Source organism: Emydura macquarii, unplaced genomic scaffold (assembly GCF_026122565.2).
Source record: "Emydura macquarii macquarii isolate MOO-44397 ecotype Brisbane River unplaced genomic scaffold, CSIRO-AGI_Emac_v2 contig_1002, whole genome shotgun sequence".
Lineage (NCBI taxonomy): Eukaryota > Metazoa > Chordata > Testudines > Chelidae > Emydura > Emydura macquarii.
Window position 1 is genome coordinate 1180382 of NW_027131139.1, and position 14641 is coordinate 1195022.

General features: G+C 48.6%; 1 protein-coding gene across 4 annotated transcripts in view; it reads left to right on the plus strand.

Moving 5' to 3' along the window:
- WIZ (WIZ zinc finger) overlaps positions 1 to 14641 on the plus strand; it is a 135007-nt gene that overhangs the window by 12504 nt on the left and 107862 nt on the right. For all 4 annotated transcript variants that reach the window (XM_067544605.1, XM_067544608.1, XM_067544606.1 and 1 more), the window contains exon 2: positions 4893 to 5365. In XM_067544605.1, coding sequence (XP_067400706.1) covers positions 4978 to 5365 — 388 coding nt within the window. In that variant the 5' untranslated portion in view covers positions 4893 to 4977. The remainder of the gene's footprint in view (positions 1 to 4892; positions 5366 to 14641) is intronic.

The following is a 14641-nucleotide window of genomic DNA, read 5'->3' on the forward strand; positions in this document are numbered from 1 at the left end:
AACTGTAAGAGTTCTGAAATATGCAGTATTGTTGTAGCCATGTTATTCCCAGGATATTAGAGAGACAAGGTGGGTGGGGTAATACCTTTTATTAAACCAGCTTCTTTCTTTGATAGTTGTTCTGAGTTTCTTGCCTAAATAAAAGTTTGTCCAATAAAAATATGACCTCACCCACCTTGTCTCTCTAGAGTTCTGAAGAGGCATGTTTGAAACGAGAACTTTAAAACCTTACCTCTTGTTTAGGCTCTGTGGGTTTTTCTGGGTCTGCGGTAACATGTACACTACACGAAGCAAAGCATCTGACTGCTAACAGGTGCTGGATTGCTTCCTAGTGTGGGTCAGTTAATCAGCTTTCTAGACAGGGTTGGTTTTTCCCCCCCCCGCTACACTTTTTAAAGGCATTGAGCACACTCCACTCCAGGTGAAATCGATGGGAGCTGCAGGAGCTCTGCCTTAAATAGCTCATGTCAGACACCCAAAACTAGTGGAGGTACTGTATTTATTTAAACAAGGAAACTGAATTAAGACTAATTTCTTTATCTGTAAAACTGGAATAACTGATGTCTGTGAAATGCTCTGGGATCCTTAGGTGGAAGGCACTTGTGAAGCATGAATCACCCTCCTCTCACTACTGCGCCTTTGACAAATACAAGTGCTGTGCTGGTAGCAAAGAAATTAGCACTCTGGTCTTCATGTGGCAGCCCTGCGATCCAGTCTGAAGGCTGTTCTCTCTCTCTCTCTCTCTCTCTGGGGCTGGCACCCTTTAGAGGTGGAACACGTGGTTCCTTGGCAGAGGAAGTAGGGTACTTCGTGCCACACGGCAGTGACACCTTCTTGCCATTAGAAAGAATCCTTGGTGTTCATGTCCAGCCCTTCTGGGTGGGGAGAATGGGTACTGCAGCATGAGACTCTAAGGGCTGGGTGAGGGGATCTTCAGGGCTCCAGGAAGCACAAAGGGTCCTCTAAGAAAAGCCATGTATCAGTCTTTAAAGTAGTGGGTACATGCCGTGAATTACAATGGGAGGCCGATGTGGGTTTGCTTGTGTGGTGATAATATCTGTTCCTGTGGGACTTGTACAGAGTCTGAAACATTGAAAATGTGCAGCTGAAGACTTGACTGGCGAGCCCCGTAGAATCTTAAAAAACTTGGGGAAAAGATTTCAGCAGGTCCTCATGGCTAGTATTTTGGACTCAGTGCAGCGCTGGCCAGGTGTCTTGGCTCTAGGTGGAATGGTGCTTGTTGCTAAAGGAAGCTCTTGGTGATCAAAGCCAGCTGGAAGGTCCTACCCATGCTGGCTAGAAAAGGGCCAAACACATTTGAAGCAATTTTTTTTGTCTTGCTGAGGGTGAAACTAGATTAGGCAGGCGGAGTGGGTTAGCCAGGCCTGCAGCCTTGGCTCAGTGACCGGTGCTGGCTGGGCGCACCTGCTGGGATGCCCTCTGTGTTCTAATGCCTGCTTCTGTGGGCACTGTTGTGTGTGAGAGCCAAGGCTGTAGGGGCAGGAACAGTTGGGACTTGAGTAAGCACAAGGCCTCCAAATGGTGTGTCTGTTTGTTGTTTGGTGGCTGTGTGTCACCTCCTCCCCAACGCTGGGAGAGCGTTCCTCAGTGTGCGTTCTCCCCTGAAAGCTCTGAAAGAGACAGAAGCATGCAGATCAAACTCTTTTTGTTATTGACCTGCTAGCATGTGATTGGTTTGTTCGGATTTTCACCTCCCCTTCTGCAGCTCCTGTAGACTAGCTGGTGCAATAGTGAGGGAAGGGAGCAGAGAATTGTAGGGAATGAAGCCAGAGCCTGTGACATGGGGTATTCAGTCTGATATCCTCACCTCCCCACAGCCAGAGCCTGCAGGACTCTTCTCTACATCATCCCCCAGATGCCTGCTCTTTGCGCTTTCCTGGCTCTGCAGTGATGGCGATTGCATCTCCTACCTCTTCATCTCTTTGCGGGCTCCATTGCGCTTACGGTTAAGAACTTCTTCTTTTATGTCAACAGCTCTAGGCTATTGCTCCTTGTGTGGTAATAGCCCCTTAGGAGACAGTGAATAATTCCCTCCTTCATTTACTTTACCTGGAAGGGATTTATAGACTCATGTTTCTCCTCAGCCTTCTCTTCCCTTGACTACATACATTTAGCTCCCTTGCTCCTTCCACTCACGTGTCTTTATTCTCCAGCTCTCTGGCACATCTGGTCGCTCTTACCTGTGCTTCCTCTAACCTTTCTGGATCGTGGAGTCTGGAGCCATTCGTGCTTATTGGGGCTATGGAGGGCTGCCTTATCTCCGGTCTGGCTCCTGTAAGTGATTCCCCCCCATGTGCAGTAATAGCGTTGCCTTGCAACACACCAGGATAAGTGGTGGCTGTGAGCTCTGGTTGTCACGGCTTGTCCATGGGTATAGCTCAGGCTCTGTTCAAACACACTCTGAAATCTTTTGTTCACATAACCAGTGATGAGAGTTGGTTATAGCTACATCCCCAGGGAGACTGGATGGCTGGGATCAGTAATCATCCTGACTTCCATGTAGAAGTAGTCCTCCTCATACTGTTTCCTGTTGGCTGTGTCTGCACTCTGATCATCAGGATCAAGCAGGGCCATCCAGGGACCCTTTGTTGCTGCTCCATGCCGCAATAGCCAGAGGTGCTGGAATCGCTTTCTTACACCTGTGGCTGAGTAGGATGGTGAGTGTCATTGGGACAGACAGCAGGCAGCAGCCTCGAGGCATGGCTAATGCAATGCACGATAGCTATGAATTTAAACAGAGGTCTCGAAGCTCCTGCTGGTTCAACAAGTAGTGCCCCTTCCTGTTAAGCAACACACTTTGACGTGAGCAGATCATCCTGTGCCCCAGATTCTACACTAGCTCTCCACTTAATACCTGAACAAACTCAAGGTCCTGGTCTTCATCCACAAAGCCCTCAATGGGCTGGAACTGTCTCTGCAGTCAGGACCTACCATGAAAGCTGTGACCCTCAGGAACAGTGGGACTGTCAGCAGGACAGGTGGTGCTCATGGGAACTGGGGGACATGAGCATTCTCAGTTGCTGGCCTATAGCTGGGCAACTTTCCTATCATAAGAGATTAGAACAGTCATAAATCTCACCGCCTTCGGGGTGAAATCTTGTCTCCGTATGTTTCCCTGCAATAAAGCCCACCTCCCGGGAAGAATAAGTAGCTGATGCTGGGAGGAGGAAGAACATTTTCCCTCTTCTTTCTCCTTCCTGCCTTCCAAAACCTCTCAGGCAGAGGGATGGGGGGAAGAGACCCGTGTGTGTGTGTGTGTGTGTGTGTGTGTGTGTGGACTGTCTGAGGCTTGTGAGGCACACTCGTACTGTGAGTAGCAGTAGAAATCCCTGCGAAGATGATAAAGGGCTGCACAAAGCCTTTAGCTCCTAGTTGGCTGGTTCAGTGGTAACTGAAATCTGTTTCCCTTTGGATTACATGAAATGAGTGGCTGGCTTCAGTCCAGATCCCGGTTAGGCAGGTGTCCATATTGAAGAGCTACAGCCTGGCTGGCCTCCTTGTTGGTAGCCTCAGCAAGTTGCCATCATTTAGCAAATCTCTTATTCCTGAGGGCAGGCAGCAGGAGATTTGCCAGCACTTCTGCTGCTGTACCTGCTTGGGGAGAAATAGTCTGTTAACGTGGTACCGTTCATCAGCGTGAAATGCCATTAACATTGTAACTGCAGCTATCAGTAGCCTCTGGTGGTATAAAGAGAGATTGTGTAGGCCATGAAAATAGCTGAACCTGTCACAGAGAGTGGATATGTGCAACTACATGGGATATTAAAAGTTGTGTGTGTTACCCTTTTAGGAGAGTTTACAATTACATGCATTAGGTCAACACTAACTGAGAAACCTGGAGAAAGCAAATGCTCAGAGGATAACGAGCCCTCTAGTAACAGGAATCATGGTGCAAATGAAGAGCTATGATGCATGATGGAAATGTGCAGTGTTAGCCTGTGAATGAGGAGAGATGATGTATGGTAGGGACCAATGGAACAATCCTGCCCTTCTGCAGAACAGCTCACGATAAACACTATGTTGTGTGTGCGCGTGCATATACAGATACACTGGCATGTCACTAAGGTCTATAAGTCACCAGAGGATAACTCCAGACATCTTGTATCTTTGCCCCATTGACTCCTCCAGCAAGGAGGGCACCAAGGTGCAGGCAGGATGCACTTCTCCCAAGTCAAAGATATTAGACATTTTGCCACTCTTTGCATTGGCCATCTGGAGGCTTCTTCCAACCTTTTTGCTCTGAACTGCCCTTCTCATCTGTATAACCTCGTTAGCCTTTCTCATCCTTGTTCTGTGCTGACCCTGCGGCCAAAGAGTGATTCAGAATCTTGCTAAACAGGTCAGTCTCCTACAGGGTCATGTGGTGCCTGAGCCACTAATGTGCTTCACTATTCTTCCTCACTCCCCCAGTCCTTCTGCATCACCTTGCAATGCTCCCAGGCTCAACAAGCTCTTGGGGGTAGAAGCGTTAATGCTCCAGTGTGGTGGGAGAGAGCATTGTGCTGCCAGAGGTGCCATGTTTGCAGATGGAAATGCAAAACAAATTCCTGACCAGTTGCCTCCTGGAATTCCATAGCACTAAGGGCATGGACCCAGGTGTCCTGGTTAAATCCCAGTCTGGGATGTAACTGGGAATGGGATATTTTCACTTCGGGGCTGAAACAGCTACAGGTCTGCCTCACTTGAAGCCAGTCATGTAATGACGCTGTAAAGGTGGTTGGGGTGAAAGGCATGGTAAAATTCTTTATTACTGTCTGTTGTTACTCCAGGTCATGCCCTCTGGGCCTGAAGAGAGCAGATGTGACCAGGAAAGGCTTGGGAGCGTCTCTGCAATTGAGAAATCCTCATAACTTTTTTTTTTTTTTTTTTAGGTTTTCTGGCTACAGCTGTTTGTGAATCCTGTGAAGTCCTGGTGTTTGTTTTTTTTTCTGAGTGATACAACAGAATCTGTGAGGAATGGAGAAAGCTGTCTCTACTTCTTCATCTGAGCAGCAGAGAGCGCATCCGTCCGATGGAGGCAAAACTGTGTTAATGGCACTGGAGCCAAACAAAGAAGATTTTGCTGCCCTTGAGTGTCCCCTAGTTGAACAGAGAATAGCTGCCTTTGTCAAAGATGCAAAAATGCCTCTGGAGAGTGCAGCTGTATCGGGGACATCAGTGGAAGGGGGGACTGATTTCAGGGAGGCTGCCTTCTATGCTTCCGACAACTTGGCAGCCGTGAGTAGAGACAGAAAAGGGAATTCAGGTGCTGATGATGCGTGCAGCCATAAGGAGGATCCAACTTTTTTCTTGCCTCTAATCCGCCAGGAGCCAGACATTGCTTTGGAAGCACACAATGTGGCAGGTAAGTTCCACACCTTATATTGATGGGTGGGACTCACACACCATTGGCCAGCAGCAAGTCAGAGCTCTTACTGGTGAATAAAAAGGAGGCCAGAAGCCTAGATTGCTGCAGAGTTGAACTTTCATTTAAAAATAAACCTGCCATTTGTGGTGGTGTGGAAAACCTTTTAAATGGGACAGCACAGTAGTGAGTCTTCCTGAGTCTGCAGACTGCTTCGGTGGGTGCCCCACTGCTGCTTGTTTGCAGAGTGAGTTAAGGAGACACTGCTTAGTGCAGCTGCTGCTGTTCAGGATCCTGCAGCCTGCAGTGAAACTGATTAGAATCCCTGCCAGTTTTGTTTTGCTGCTGCTCTGAGTAGTGTGAGAGACAGGCACTGGAGATATTCACAGGAGAGGAGGGGGAGTCTGGCAAAAGGCAGTGGGCAAGGTGAAGAGATATTTCTCATCCTCTGGTTGTTGGATGGCGAGGGGAGACATTCAGATTAATTGGTATCTGTGAGCCAGAGGTGTCTAGAAAAGAAGCAAGGTCCAGGGACAGCATCCTTTTCCTCCCTTACTCCTGCAGCCTTTCCCATCATCTGACGGTAGTGTGTGTGGGGGGGCGGGGATAGGGGGGGGAGGAATCTGGGCTTCTCACCTGCTGGGGCTGTGGGGAGGGACCTTTTGTTTTGTCTTCTGGCTAGCAGGTGTTTTTCAAGCGTCCTTGGCAGCGGACTCTCCCTGGTGATCATCAGTGTGATGGAGGCAAAACCGTGTTAATGGCACTGGAGTGGTGTCCCCCTCCTCCTGGCTTCACTTTCAGGCAGCAGTAATTAGTGGTGTTCCACATGGAGCTCTCTTGTTCGCAGCTAGGCTGTGGATATGGATGTTGCACTGGCTTCCTTCCTAGGTGAATAGCTCCAAGATCTTTCCCCCTGTGATGTTGAGGGGAAGTGTGAGGATGAGTGTGACAGCACACAGCCATGCTGAGCAGTGCCTGTTCTAGTTTGTTTGCGCTTATATGTTTGTTGGGGCATCCAGGAAGAGAATCCAAATGTAACTCGGTAATTGGCATTTCAGCAACATGGTAATGATCTTCAAGTTCAGCACCATGGGCAGGAATATCAAATCCAGGGGCACAGTCATGAGCTGATGATAGCTTTTGGGAGTTTTGCTTGCCACAGACAAAACTACCTGCTCGATTCATGAATCTTAGATTTGTCAAACCCATTAAATGGTGCCGGTCAGATGCTGGAAAGCCAGTGGCACTTGGTAATTTAGTGACCTGTGTATGTAAACTGTGTAAAAACTGTTGCTATTTGTTTAGCGTGGTAAACCCTACGGGTATGTTGTATCTTCAAGTGCAGTATCTCTGTTTATAAAGCACATGCTAACAATCCTGCACTGGGCAGGCTGATGGACTGGGTGACCTAATTAAGCCCTTTGCACATCTGGGGATTACAATATCTGTCACTTGTTCTCCTTGTATCAGTCCAGAGCTGTGGGATAGACTCCTCTGCCTGCAGATGGAAATAGGAACCCTGGAGAACTTGAAGTGACCTCTTCCTTTGCTAAGTGGAGTTCATGAGCACAAAATATTTTGTTGGTTCCTCTCCCTTTGTTGCTGTGGAAAGCTGTACCTCCTAGGAACCTGTGGCTTGCCAGTTATCTGAATGCAGTATTGCCTCTCCTATTGCATGTTTCTAAGAACTAGGGAGAGAAGTTCTATACCTGGAGACAGGTGCATAGCTAATCATCTGGTTGTGATCTGGATGTGTGTTATCCAAGCGGCCTTCATTCCCCGCCCCACCCCACCCAGGAATCTTGTCTGGGAAATAGTTTTGTGGGAAGGCAGTTGTGATATTCTCTCCAGTATCAGGGGCCTCTCCAGGTGAGGTGGATTTGTGAGCTGCATGTGACTGTGGTAGTTGTGTATAGACTTGTGTTGCTCTGTATCATTAGGTTATGAATGCAATCTCCATGCTGCCTCAGAGGAGGCTTGGAAAGCTCATGCCTATATTCATTCTCTCCATTTAAAATTCTATGGTAGAAGTGCTAGAAACCACAGAGAAGGGACCTTTACTCCCACCACTTTCTAGTTATGCTCCTCTGCATTCGCCCTTGTTATATAATTCTGCAGTAGCCCTTTCCAGTTAGCTCTCGAACACTGTGTATAGCAGCTTATTCCATATGTTTGTTCTTGACTCTGCAGGGAAGTTTTGCCTAAGTTCCCTTGTTAATGACTAGCTTCATAGAATATAAGGGTTGGAAGGGACCTCAGGAGCTCATCTAGTCCAACCCCCTACTGAAAGCAGGCCCAGCCCCGACTAAACCATTCCAGCCAGGGCTTTGTCGAGTCAGGCCTTAAAACCTCTAAAGATGGAGATTCCACCACCTCCTAGGTAACCCATTCCAGTGCTTCACCACCCTCCTAGTGAAAATGTTTTTCCCAATATCCAACCTAGACCTCCCCACCTGCAACTTGAGACCATTGCTCCTTGTTCTGTCATCTGCCACCACTGAGAACAGCCTAGCTCCATCCTCCCTGGAACCCCCTTTCAGGTAGTTGAAGGCTGCTTTCAAATCTCCTCTCTTCTGCAGACTAAACAAGCCTAGTTCCCTCAGCCTCTCCTCGTAAGTCATGTGCTCCAGCACCCTAATCATTTTTGTTGCCCTCTGCTGGACTCTCTTTAATTTGTCCACATCCTTTCTGTAGTGGGGGGCCCAAAACTGGACACACTACGCCAGATGTGGCCTGACCCGTGCCGAATAAAGGGGAATAATCACTTCCCTCAATATGCTGGCAATGCTCCTACTAATGCAGCTCAATATGCAGTTAGCCTTCCTGGCAACAAGGCCACTGTTGACTCATATCCAGCTTCTTGTCCACTGTAACGCTCAGGTCCTTTTCTGCAGAACTGCTGCCTAGCCCGTCAGTCCCCAGTCTGTAGCAGTGCATGGGATTCTTCTGTCCGAAGTGCGGGACTCTGCACTTGTCCTTGTTGAACCTCATCGGATTTCTTTTGGCCCAATCTTCCAGTTTTGTCTAGGTCACTGTGTATCCTATCACTATCCTCCAGTGTATCTACCACTCCCACCAAATAAGTGCCATCTGCAAACTTGCTGAGGGTGCAATTCACCCTTTCCTCCAGATCATTAATGAAGATGTTGAACAAAACCGGCGCCAGGACCAACCCCTGGGGCACTCTGCTTGTTACCGGTTGCCAGTTAGACATTGAACTGTTGATAATGATGATCTAGCCAGATTTCTATCCACCTTGTAGTCCATTAAGCCAACCCATTCTTTTGTAACTTGCTGGCAAGAATACTGTGGGAGACTGTCTCAGAAGTTTTGCTAAAGTCAAGGTATGTCACATCCACTGCTTTCCCCACATCCACAGAGCCAGTCATCTCATCATAGAAGGCAATCAGGTTGGTCAGGCATGACTTGTCCTTGGTGAATCCATGCTGACTGTTCCTGATCATCTTCCTCTCTTCCAAGTGCCTCAGAATGGATTCCTTGAGGAACTGCTTCATGATTTTTCTGGGGACTGAGGTGAGGCTGACTGGTCTGTAGTTCCCCATATCCTTAATCTTCCCTTTCTTGAAGGTGGGCACTATATTTGCCTTTTTCCAATCCTCCGGGACCTCCCCTGATCACCACAAGTTTTCGAAGATAATGGCAAATGGGTCTGCAATCACATCAGCCAACTCCCTCAGCACCCTCAGATACATTGCATCTGGCCCCATGGACTTGTGCATGTCCAGCTTTTCTAAATAGTCCTGAACTTGTTCTTTCAGCACTGAGGGCTGCTCACCACCTCCCCATTCTGTGCTGCCCAGTGCAGTAGTCTGGGAGCTGACCTTGTCTGTGAAGGCAAAGAAGGCATTTTCCCTAGCACGTTCCCTCTACCTCCCCTGCCAGGAGCCTCTGGCTGGCTCTTCCAGGGAACTCCCTGTTGCTCGTGCTCCCCCACCCTCTTAATTGACCAGGCTGAGAACCCTGGTTCTACCACAGTGGGGCTGGACCTGCTTCATTTAATGGGGCCAGACACCCTGTGACACAGCTTGTTTAATCCACCTTCCAGGCCTTGTCTTCTAGCTTGCGTGCTCCATGGGGCTGGGACTGCCACGTCCTGGTTTTGTGAGTGCTGTGCACAATGGGGCCTGACCTGGCTGAGCTCTCTGGGTGCTCGTGTGTATAAATGACTGATAAGCTAGCAAGCTACATGGAAGCAGGACAAGCCCACTGTCCCCTGAATCCCATCCAGAGTTGTATATGCAGATAGGAGCTGCTGAGAGTCCACAACCTACCAGGTCAGTCTTGGTCCCCATGGGTGCTGTGGCGTTAACAACAGGGAGTTGTACTGTTATGTGCTGTGCATCCGATGCACTGTGAATGAATGGCTGCAGCCAGTTCCTCTGCCATGATAGACGGATGCCCTCAGAAATCCCCCTCCAGATATGGCCACCTGAACTCCTGTCACCCCAGTCTGTCCCTTGCTGTTGGCTCCGTTCCTCGTGAAAGCTCCGCCCGTTTCCTCAACTGGTGAGGAATTCCTTTTCAACCTGAATTTAAATTACTTTTCTTATTTGGGGTTGGGGGGGGGGAGGTTCTGGAGTGGAGGTGGCAGTGTGCTGGCTGGGGATCAGGAGTTGTGAGGGCATTAGCCAATTGGAGGGAAGGGATTTGCATAATCTGGTGTAAAATTTGCTGGAAAACTGTACAGTTGTGGGTCATTCATTGTTCAGCATCCCAACCTTCTGACTGGCTTAGGCAGTGTAATCCTTTTCTATCTCCCAGCAGGGCTGTGGGGCTTGGTTAGTGTCCGTAAAGTGCTCTGAGACCTTTAGAAAGAGAGAGGAAGGAGACACACACACTTGGCTTTGTTTCAGGGTTGCTCATAACTGCTGGTATTGGCTTTTATTTCCGAAAAGTGTGAACCATGTATTTGGGTGACATATAAGGAATTTATTATTATTGCAAACCTGATGGTGGGGGAGAGTGCAAGGTGTCAGATTAGGGGCCTCCTGAGTCTGCCTATGTCACAAATAGCCCTAAACCTGAAGAAACAAATAGCCCTAAACCTGGAGGCTCTCAGGACCTGAGAGGTCTCAAAATGTAATTGTAAATGGGGAATTGGCATTGATGTGTTTCTAGTGGGGTCCTGCAGGGATTGGTTATTGGTCCTAAGCTATTTAACTTTTTTTAAAATCAATGAACTGGAAGAAAGCATAAAATCATCACCGATAAAGTTTGCAGATGACACACAAGTTGAGGGAGGGGCCAGGTCATGATTCAGAGGGTGGTAAACAGAGTGCAAGCAGACAGTAGGCACTTTAATAGGGCTGAATGTAAATGTCTATTTAGGAATAAAGACTGTAGGCCACACTCGCAGGATTGCGGGCTCAGTTCTGGGAAGCTGTGACTCCTTGGATTGGGGGGTGAGAGGGAGAAAGAAAAACATCCTTTAAAATGTCTCATTACTGATGCATCATCTCTACTAATTTCCACGACAGCTTTTACTGTGTTAATCACCTAATATGTGAAAGGCCAATGATGAAACCCAAAATACTGTCATCCAAAGACCATCACTGCCCGGAAGTGAATGTGGCAAATTACTGGCATAAGCCTGAATGGTGATTTACTTTTGCAAAGTGTCTCTTCCCCAAGTGCTTTACAAAGTTGGGGCCCAGGCTTGCTGCCCTGATTCATCTTGAGTAAAAAACCTAAGTCACTCACTCAAATCCATGGGATTACTCATGTGAATAAGGGTGGTGGAATCTGCCCCTTTGAATTATGTATAGGGATTGTCTTTCCCTGCCAGTGAAATATAGAAGTTTTAAGACTTAAAAGTACATGTCAGCAGTGCATATCAGTTTGGGACAGGAAGTGAAGAGGAATGCCATACCCAAATGAAAGAGCAAGGATAAATTTAGGAGGCAAAACATAACCCAGTTTGGAATATATCTGAGGATACCCTGGTTAAGGTTCCTTCATTGATGGAAAGGGCCGTGAAGTGTCTCATGTCTACAGGTGGTCGGGCCCTCAGCCTTGCTCCTCTCCTCGGTTAGGATGCTGCCAGTAGCACGTGCCTCCTGTGCTGGCCTGTTGATTCACTTCGGATTGTTTGGGTGAGTAGCACCTGCTGCTGCCTCGCTCACACCTCCCAGCAGCCCCTCGCGCCATGTTGGGACATCTGGGTTCGTAGTGATTTGGAGTCACCCACATTACTTCCTTGTTCTTTGGAGGTCTTTCATCCAAATACTGGCTATTCCCAGCCCTGCAGGGCTTGGGAACCTACAGGATTTTAACAGGAGGTGGCATGGCTACAGGCCATGACAAATGAGACTGGTCAAAACATAGATCAGCTCAGACAGGGGTCGTCAGTTAGTTTTTGACAAGGTCCAGATTTCTTGGCCAAGCTGTGGTCAAGATCCAGACTCCAGAGAAACACTTTTCACATCGCTAGTGCCCCTGTTCAGTGAACACAAACACTGACGATTTGCATGCCAAGGTTTTGAAAGCCATACAAGAAGAAATGGCAGGCTCATTAGCAATAATTTGCAACATATCACTAAACCAGGGAAATTGTCAGAAGGATGGAGAAGAGCAGTGAACTGAGCCTCCAGAGTAGCCATCAGGGAATGAAGGAAGCATTAACTGAGCTGCTGTGATGATGAGGAAGCTTTAAACATTAAATGACGACAGTTTGATGGTTTGGAGGATGCAGGCTAGATGATACCAATCAAACATGAATACGTTCTTTGATAAAGCCGTGAGCAATAGGCTGGGCTGGCAGCCTGGTGTTATAAAGGGGGACCCGAAAAGAAGTCACCAGAACCTGGTCTAAACATGATCGTTAAATCTGGGTAATTATGATGTGGATTTTTTTTTTTTTAAGAACCAGTTAAGTTAAACTGCTGTCAGCTGTGTGTGGATGCTCTTAAAACAGCCTAAACTGATTTAAGCAAATCCACATGGGTTCACACCACATGGGTTTACATTGTTTGATTAAACCAGGACACATTTGCATATAGACAAGCCCTGGGTCTCTGTGGATGGGATGGAAGGAAAGCATTGTATCCCCTTTGTGTAGTGGCACACACAAATGCATGGACCATCTCTCTCCGCCCAGCGTGTTAGTGGGCTGTGTAACACTCCGGTAAGAGCAGAGGTTTTCAAATGGTGGGGCGTGCCCCCCTAGAGGGGCACAGAGGAATATTGGGGGGGTATAGCAGAGCTCGGGCCAGACTCAATGCAGGGGTGGGGAGGGCACTCTGCCTGAAGCTTTGCTGTAGCCCTGCCTCCCAAACAAAGCTCCAGCCTCAGCTACCTGCTCTGCTCCCCAGCGCTGGCTGCTGGCCGCGATTTCCCAGCTTGGCTGCCGACCACTGTGGCCCCACTCCTTGCCTCGGCCGCCACAGACTCCAGCCCTGACCGTTGCCCCGCTCCTAGCCCTACGTGGGGTGGGGGGGTGTAGACAGGAGTAAGGAGGGTGCGTCCTAAAACTTGGCAACCAGTGTGTTAGAGCAAAGGTTCTGTGAAATCAGCTGGGCTGGGGTTGGAGTGTTGGAGAGAAACTCCTCTCTTGACCTCATCCTGGCTTGAAAAATGCCATGTTTAGTAGCAATGGGAAACTTAATGGGCATAATATCGCTAGATATTTCCTTGATCCAGTCCCGCATGAGTATCTGCTGGTTATTGGAAAGATACCATCTGTCATGCCGCCTAGCAGCTGGACACAGCTGTCTCATAAGCTGCTCAGAATAACCAGGAGTACTGCCATGCCATGGTAGCATGTGACTCCTGCTTTTGGGGAGGTTGTGGCGGGGGCACCAGCGCTTGGACTGCAGCCCCGCCCTTCCTCCTCTGAGACCTTGCCCCTGCTCCGCCCCAGGCTCTGCTCCCACTCAGCCCCCATCTATATGGTGCCCCCCCCCTTCAGCGTAGAGGGAGAAGAGGCATGAGTGGCATGTGGGGGAAGGATGAAGAGGTGGAAGCGGAAGCTGGGGGAGCCTCAGGGGAAGGGGCCAAGTGGGAGCAGGGTCCAGGGTAGAGTGGGGTGGGGTGGAGAGGTAGAGCGGGACTTTCTGGAGGCAGCTGTTTGGGGGAGGCCAAGCCTATTATACCCTCCACCTATGTGACATGTCATGCTGGGGTGAGATTCTCTAGGAGCTCTGTGCAAAGGCCAGGGATCTGGGGGAACTGGTAAAGTAACTTGGCTTTTTACTGGCTTAACAAAGAAGTCTTCGGTGAGCTTAAACACAAAAAGGAAGCTTACAAGAAGTGGAACCTTGGTCAGATGACTAGGGAGGAGTATAAAAATACTGCTCGAGCATGAAGGAGTGAAAGCAGGAAGGGCAAAACACAATTGGAGTTGCAGCTAGCAAGGGACGTGAAGGGGAACAAGAAGGGTTTCTACAGGTATGTTTGCAGCAAGAAGAAGGCCAGGGAAAGTGTGGGCCCCTTACTGAATGGGGGAGGTAATCTAGTGACAGAGGATGTGGAAAAAGCTGAAGTACTCAATGCTTTTTTTGCCTTGGTCTTTACAGACAAGGTCAGCTCCCAGACTACTGTACTGGGCAGCACAGAATGGGGAGGAGGTGAACATCCCGCAGTGCTGAAGGAATGGGTTCAAGACTATTTAGAAGGATTGGACATTCACAAGTCCATGGGGCCGGATGCAATGCACCCGAGGGTGCTGAGGGAGTTGGCTGAGGTGATTTCAGAGCCATTGGCTATTATCTTTGAAAGCTCGTGGCAACTGGGGGAGGTTCCGGATGAGTGGATAAATGCGGCAAATATAGTGCCCATCATTAAGAAAGGGAAGAAGGAGGAACCAGGGAATTGTAGACCGGTCAGCCTCACCTCAGTGCCTGAAAAAATCATGGAGCAGTCCTCAAGGAATCCATTTTGAGGCACTTGGAAGAGAGAAAGGTGATCAGAAACAGTCAGCATGGATTCATCATGGGTAATTCATGCCTGACCAACCTGGTTGCCTTCTATGATGAGGTGACTGGCTCTGTGGATGTGGGGAAAGCGGTGGATGTGATATACCTTGACTTTAGCAAAGCTTTTGATAAGTCTCCCACAGTATTCTTATCAGCAATTCAAAGAAGTATGGGTTGCATGAATGGACTGTTAGATGGATAGAAAGCTGACTAGATCATTGGGCTCAAGGGGTAGTGATCAATGGCTCAATGTCTAGTTGGCATCCAGTAACAAGCGGAGTGCCCTGGGTTCGGTGCTGGGGTATGTAATGATCTGGAGGAAGGGGTGGATTGCACCCTCAGC